We start from the raw sequence: 7,398 nt of genomic DNA on the forward strand, positions 1-7,398 counted from the left end.
ATCATGCCATAAATGTATAAAACTATCCACATGGTTCTCGTCTCTGCCATATTCCCCAGACAGAGAACGTCAACCGAAATCATTCAAAACTCAGCGGACTAATCTCAACGCCATGGCCTGTTTAGAACTTGGTAAACTTTTTTGTTGTTGTTGTTGATATTTTAGCTAGCATTAGCTAATGTCTAACAGAGACTGAGGAGTCTATGTTGAAGAATAAGCTTGCGTGTGGGTGTTGCATGGTCCAGGTCCAATTCAATTGTTGCTTGTGTCGTGCTAGGTAATATGCTAGCTACAACTAGCATGCCACCAAAAACATGCTTCCATTTGAGTTAGCAACCGGTGGCTACAAAGTAACAAACTATCGATGACTACTCTCCGTGGAGTCAGAATGTGTACCGAGATTGAAAAACAGGCTACATTTCACAGCATTACATTACATTACATTTTAGTCATTTAGCAGACGCTCTTATCCAGTGGTGCCATTCAATCAATGCCAACAACTTTGTCACCTTTTTCCTTTTAATTCTATCCATGCAGCACTGTTGAGTGTGTCCGACAAGTCTGGACTTCTGGACTTTGCCAAAAGGCTGGTGAACGTGGGACTGTCACTGGTCGCATCAGGTGGCACCGCCAAAACCTTGCGCGAGGCTGGACTGGCTGTTCGGTAGGTGTACCCACTCTACATAAGTTTCCAATGCCTCATCTATCTGTGATGATTGTGTTCAGCCACCAACATTCTCTTGAGATAATGCTAAACTGAATCAATGTTATGCTGACAACAATGTATTCCTTCAAGTCACCTTACTATTTGCCACTTCAGAGAGAGCAGGCCTATCTGGTATCCTGCCATCATTGACCACCTTTCATATGAGATGCATTCCCAGCCTCTTCATGCAATTGAGAATGTGTGCCTCTGAAACGTCATCACCCAACATCCATCTCCCGTTTTGTTCCAGGGATGTGTCTGAGCTGACCGGCCATCCAGAGATGCTGGGCGGGAGGGTGAAGACCCTGCACCCTGCTGTACACGGGGGCATCCTGGCCCGACACACCCCTTCGGACAAGGCTGACATGGAGAAACTGGGCTATGGTCTGGTCAGGTAAGAGACAGGGAAGTGGGTTGAATTTGGCTCTAGACACTGATCTGTGATCAGATCTGTTTTTCTCAATAGTTAAGGGTAGGACTTGTCCTTCTCAGTCCACTTTTCTATACTTTTGTTCCAGAGCCACTACTGTTTTACTGCACTTTTTAGGGGTCTTTGAAAAACTGCCTTTTCGTGAACAAGCCGACCTGAAACACAATGCATGTGATCGGGCACAAGACTATTAGATTTGGCCCTAATGCAGGACAGTAAGGTTGTGTTGTGGAGTGGGGAGACTTAGGGAAGCATGCTTTGCTAATCTAATAACCGGCTAATTCAAATGCTGCTGCATCTGCACACATCTGATCGCGTGACACATTTTGTTTTTTGGGCCCTGGGAATCTGATAGGCTGTTTAAGCTGCCAATTTCACATTCATGGAATGTGATTGGCTTTGAGGAGAAAGCGTGCAACGCATACAGCCTCTGAAATAAACCATGAATTCTCTCCTTTTAGAATTTGGAGCCTATTGGTGCGTATGTGTCACAATTGGGGTTCAAAGGCTGCAAAATGTGACCTGCTTAATTGACACATTCACGTTCCTATTTACAAAAGGCAAAATCTCACTTTTTTAAAAAAGATATTGATTCCCAATAAGGCATCTAGGGCACAAACAATGTGGGGAATTAAACAGCCATGATACTCATTACTTCAAATTGGTTAGATAGAAAAAACGTAGTGAAATGCATGGCATCTCTTGACTTGTATTGCTTTCCTCTGCCGGTCTTTGTCCAGGGTGGTGGTGTGTAACCTTTACCCGTTTGTGAAGACCATCTCTACCCCTAATGTGACCGTGGAAGACGCAGTGGAACAGATTGATATTGGTGAGTGGAATGTTAAAGCTGCAATATGTAACTTTTTGGGCGACCTAACCAAATTCACATAGAATTGTGAGTTATAGATATGTCAGTTATAGATCTGTTATTCTCATTGAAAGCAAGTATAAGAAGCGGTAGATCTGTTCTATGTGCACTATTTCTATGCTTCCCATTAAGTTTAGTTTTGCGGCTTTTACTTTCGGTTTTGTACACTAGCTTCAAACAGCTGAAAATACAATATTTTGGGTTATGTAAAATATCATTCACAACAGTTTAGATGGTACAATGATTATCTATGATATAGTTGCTTGTTTTGGCACACAAACTGAAATTAGGCGAACTATTAGCATTTTAGCAACCAGGAAATGGCGGCGCGATTTCTGCATATTGCACCTTTAAGGCCAGCTCTACATTTTATATTCTGAAGTCTACATTCTACAACATGAGATGCCCCAGGTTGTCATGGCGATGACCCTGTTTGACCCTGGCTGTGTCCTCAGGTGGGGTGACCCTGCTCCGAGCTGCAGCCAAGAACCACGCCCGCGTAACCATCGTGTGCGACCCTGCAGACTACCAGTTGGTCGCCGTGGAGATGGAAGGTTCCGAGGGCAAAGACACCTCCCTGGACACCCGCAAGAACCTGGCCCTGAAGGTAACTATGTCAACTTGAAAGCACGGGTTGAAAGTGGACATTTTTACTTGGTTCTTTGACTCGTGTATGTCAACCTACTTTCTGGACAAGTTTTTGCCATGTGCTCTCCTTCTGCCTCCCTGTTCAGACAGGTCTGCAAACCTCAACTGTTGACAGAGGATGTAAAGTGATAGAGAAATAACATGCTATCAGGAACCAAACTGTAGACAACTGGGGAGGGCCTCATAAGTCGATCTTTGACAGGTTATTGACCCTCTGTCAAAAGGATCAATTTGTACAATCACAGATACCATGGCTTAAATGAAGTCGGTAGTAGTCAACAATCACAATTGGGACACCGTAAAGAATTCAGGTCGTTGATTGTGTTTTTGTTTAATTTGTTGTTGGGTCAATGCGAGGTAAAGTTCAGAGTCCACTACCTCCCATGCTGCCCTCGCTTGTCCTTGGGGCCCTGTTCTTCAGGTCAGCCCACAGTATTCTATTGATCCAGTATTCCTGCACATTGTAAATATGGTACTGGAACTGACCCTGTGTGTATATATAGTATGCTTACGTTATCGTGTTATTTTTATATATTGTGTGTTTTTGGTCTACCTTATTTTTTGTATAATATTGATTACTGCATTCTTGGGGTTAGCTTGTAAGAAAGGCGTTTCACTGTACATGTGACAGTGAGACTTGAAACTACATGGAGTAAAATGGACACATGGTGTCCCTTGTGAAGGCCTTACAAATCTTACATTGATAGTTTGTACTAAAGCTGCCTCCAGATAAAACTGTAGAAGCCCATGTTGGCTTTGATCATGGAGTAGGATACAACACTGTCTGGTTAAACTGTTTACATTGGGCTGTGTTCATTAGGGCACACCGTAGCAAAACATTTTGCAACGGTAAACCAACAATGAGCATTTCCTAATGGACATCCAGGTTTTCCCTTCCTGTTTCAGTCACTTTTCTTCCATGTGCTATCTACAGTTGGCCTTGTTCTGTCTCTCTCTCAGGCCTTTACTCACACAGCCCAGTACGATGAGGCCATCTCTGACTACTTCCGGGGCCAGTACAGCCGTGGCGTATCCCAGCTGCCCCTGCGCTACGGCATGAACCCCCACCAAGCCCCCGCCCAGCTCTACACCCTGCGCCCCACCCTCCCCCTCACAGGTAGGCTACACCCCCCTCACAGGTATGTTACACCCCCTCCCACCCTCTCCCTCACAGGTAGCCAACAGTCTCAGAAATTACAACGGGCATCATTGTGTTTAGATTATTGATGGCACTGAAACATTGTCAACCCTCCATTTTAATTGGTCTCATATGTTCAACTGAAAGTGTCCAGGGGGACATTGTCCTGTCTGGGTAGAGAAACTATACTGACCCTCCCTTCTCTTCTCTCCATTACCTCTCTGTCAGTGGTAAACGGTTCTCCTGGGTTCATTAACCTGTGTGATGCCCTGAACGCCTGGCAGCTGGTCCGAGAGCTGAAGAGTGCCCTGGGCATGCCCGCTGCCACCTCCTTCAAACACGTCAGCCCTGCAGGTCAGACACACAGTGCTTCCAATGCATATGCCTACAGGATGGTACAAGGAATCCCAGTAACGTTGACCCAGACGGTGTCCTCTCCCTCCCTAGGGGCTGCGGTGGGTGTTCCTCTGAGTGAGGAGGAGGCCAAGGTGTGCATGGTGAATGACCTGCTGAAGGACCTGACCCCACTGGCCACAGCATATGCCCGGGCTAGAGGGTCAGACAGGATGTCCTCCTTCGGAGACTTCATCGCTGTGTCTGACGTGTGTGACGTCCCCACCGCTAAGATCATATCCAGAGAGGTAGGACTTCCTGTGTGTGTGTGTGTACGTCCTGTGTGTTTGCTGCATTTCCAACCCCTGGCTATCATTCTCAGGTCTCTGATGGCATCATCGCCCCTGGTTACGAAGAGGAGGCCCTCAGGATTCTGTCCAAGAAGAAGAATGGCAACTACTGTGTTCTCCAGGTATGATTTGAAAATGGAAAAGCACAGTTAGAGATCATCCTATGTTGCAGTGTATCCTGGAGAAAAAAAAAAAAAAGTTGAATTAAATTGCATCTTATCACCAGTTGGGGGTGCTAAATGTCTACATCTGTGTGTCAGATGGACCCAGCCTATGAGCCAGACGAGCCAGAGGTCAGGGTTCTCTTTGGCCTCCACCTCAAACAGAAGAGGAATGGAGCTGTCATCGACAAGGAGCTCTTCAGCAACATCGTCTCCAAGGGCGCGGTGAGTGTCTTTGTGGTTTGTGCGTGTCTTGATAGTGTGTGTGAGATGCTCACTGATGACACGTTAGATTCTGACCTTTTGTCCTCGTCTGTCTCCTGTCTCAGCTGTCGGAGGAGGCGGTGCGTGACCTGATTGTGGCCAGCATCGCAGTGAAGTACACCCAGTCCAACTCTGTCTGCTATGCCAAGGATGGACAGGTAACCAACCTGGAGAGGGAGGGGACATGGGAGGTTATTGTTGAAATAGTATTTAGTTTCCACAATTTTGTTGTCCGCTATACCCTTGTTTACCTTTTTCAGAAGTCTTTTTTTTATTCAAGAGGATGTACTGTGATGGCTTTTCTGGGTTAAAATCCGTCTCTCCGTGTGTACCAGGTGATAGGGATCGGTGCGGGTCAGCAGTCTCGTATCCACTGCACACGGCTGGCAGGGGACAAGGCTGATAACTGGTGGCTGAGGCACCACCCGCGGGTGTTGGGCATGAGGTTCAGGTGTGGGGTGAAGCGGGCGGAGATGGCCAATGCCATCGATCAGTACGTCAGCGGCACCATCGGAGAGGTGAGGGGTCAGCGGTCAATACAGGGACACGCACTCTACAGGATCTGAAATGCCTGTCATTGTCGACGTACAGTTCCGCTGTATGTTGATTTATGTAGGTTCCTACTGTAGGTGTCTGTCCATTCTATATCTGATTCCAGATTGAAGTGTCTCTGTCTCCATCTCGTTCTCTAACTGTGTTCAGGGTCCGGACCTGGCAGTATGGAAGGCCATGTACGAGGAGGTCCCAGAGCCCCTGGGTGAGGATGAGAAGAGGAACTGGCTGAGCTCTCTGCAAGCTGTAGCGCTCAGCTCTGACGCCTTCTTCCCCTTCAGAGACAACGTGGACCGCGCCAAACGGGTAAACACACACACACTGTGGCGAATTATTACTTTTCACTAGTCTAAGATGGCAGACTTTCCATTGAGTTTTTGGTTCTTTAGTTGTTCTCTAGCCTTCTAGTGCCTTCTGAGGTCTTTTCTGTTTGAAGTCCACATGGACTGATTATTCTGTGTGTGTTGTCTGTGTCTGTGTAGAGTGGTGTGGAGTACATTGCTGCCCCGGCCGGGTCCACAGCTGACGAGGTGGTGATCAATGCCTGTAATGAGCAGGGCATCACCCTGGTGCACACCAACCTGAGACTCTTCCACCACTGAATACCTAGTGTAGCTCTCATACAACCCAACCCCACACATTTGACACAGACCATTATAGCCCAATGACCCTGAGCAACTTAGAAGTAGCCATGTGTGCCGACGTGTTGGAGGTCGATTAATTGCTCTAGAATAGTGATCAGTAAAGGTACTAAGATACATGTCGTTGTTTTTTTACATTTACACTGATTCATTCCTGTCCTACGGTTATCTTGCACAAACATCATTAGTAATGCTGAGGATCATTCAGATTCTGTTACATTCCGATCTTGCTTTCGTAGTTGTATCTACGTTACTGTCTGGAAGGTCAAGTTTCACCATGAAATAAACTGTTTCTTGAGAAGTCCTGTGGAATGTGTGTGAATATGCGAACACTGTATTTTACGTTACAGCAATATTAAGCTAAAAGTCGGGGGGGGGGAGACTACACTAACATGGAATTGGTTTAAGATGGTCATATCATTGATCATTTAGTGATTTGATTTTGAATTTTAGGACCCCTTTAGGTATAAAATAATAATATGATAAATGTATTGAAAGCTCAAACACATTCATAAATGGCAAAGACTGTCCCAAACAAAGTCCTAAGGAATATGTGTCTGTCCTATATCTATAAGATCTAAGAAAGCGCAGGATATTTTATTTTTTGGGACATATTTAACCCCTTATTTTTGTTGGCACAACTACTTCCATTCATTTGTATTGGTTACCTTTAGACGAGTCTCGTGACTCTTGTGGGGGTCATCGAGCAAACAGTTCGGACGCGACAGACATTGGTCTGACAAACACCGCTGTAGCTCGGTCAACTTGCACCGCAGATGCGGAAGACCGTGCCTTCAGAAAGTATTCACACCCCTTTTACGTTTTCCACATTTTGTTACAGCCTGAATTGAAAATGGATTTAAATTGAGATCTGTTTGTTGCTGGCCTACACAATACCCCATAACTTCGAAGTGGAATAGTTTTTTTGAAATGTTTACATTTTAATTAATGAAAAGCTGAAATGTCTTGAGTCAAACTATTCAAACCCTTTTATGGCAAGCCTAAAGTTCAGGAGTAAAAGTTTGCCACAAGTTGCATGGACTTACTCTGTGTGTAATAATAGTGTTTAACATGATTTTTGAATGACTACCTTATCTCTGTACCCCACGTACAATTATCTGTAAGGTCACTCAGTCGAGCAGTGAATTTCAAACCGGTTTGACCACAAAGACCAGGGAAGTTTTCCAATGCGTCGCAAAGAAGGGCACCTATTTGTAAATGGTGAAGTTATTGATTACACATTGGATGGTGTATCAATACACCCAGTCACTACAACGATACAGGCGTCCTTCCTAACTCAGAGGAAG

At 45.5% G+C, this 7,398-nt stretch overlaps 1 protein-coding gene across 1 annotated transcript; it reads left to right on the plus strand.

Moving 5' to 3' along the window:
* atic (5-aminoimidazole-4-carboxamide ribonucleotide formyltransferase/IMP cyclohydrolase) lies at positions 1-6,392 on the plus strand. The gene is made up of 14 exons (XM_041843362.2): positions 1-131; positions 538-664; positions 957-1,100; positions 1,877-1,965; positions 2,460-2,611; positions 3,613-3,769; positions 4,019-4,144; positions 4,238-4,431; positions 4,506-4,595; positions 4,734-4,859; positions 4,964-5,056; positions 5,234-5,416; positions 5,601-5,756; positions 5,933-6,392. The coding sequence occupies exons 1-14, from the start codon at positions 113-115 to the stop codon at positions 6,050-6,052; spliced, it is 1,776 nt and encodes a 591-aa protein (XP_041699296.1). The 5' UTR covers positions 1-112; the 3' UTR covers positions 6,053-6,392.
* Positions 6,393-7,398: the final 1,006 nt, after the last annotated feature.

This window comes from Coregonus clupeaformis, chromosome 22 (assembly GCF_020615455.1).
Source record: "Coregonus clupeaformis isolate EN_2021a chromosome 22, ASM2061545v1, whole genome shotgun sequence".
Classification (NCBI taxonomy): domain Eukaryota; kingdom Metazoa; phylum Chordata; class Actinopteri; order Salmoniformes; family Salmonidae; genus Coregonus; species Coregonus clupeaformis.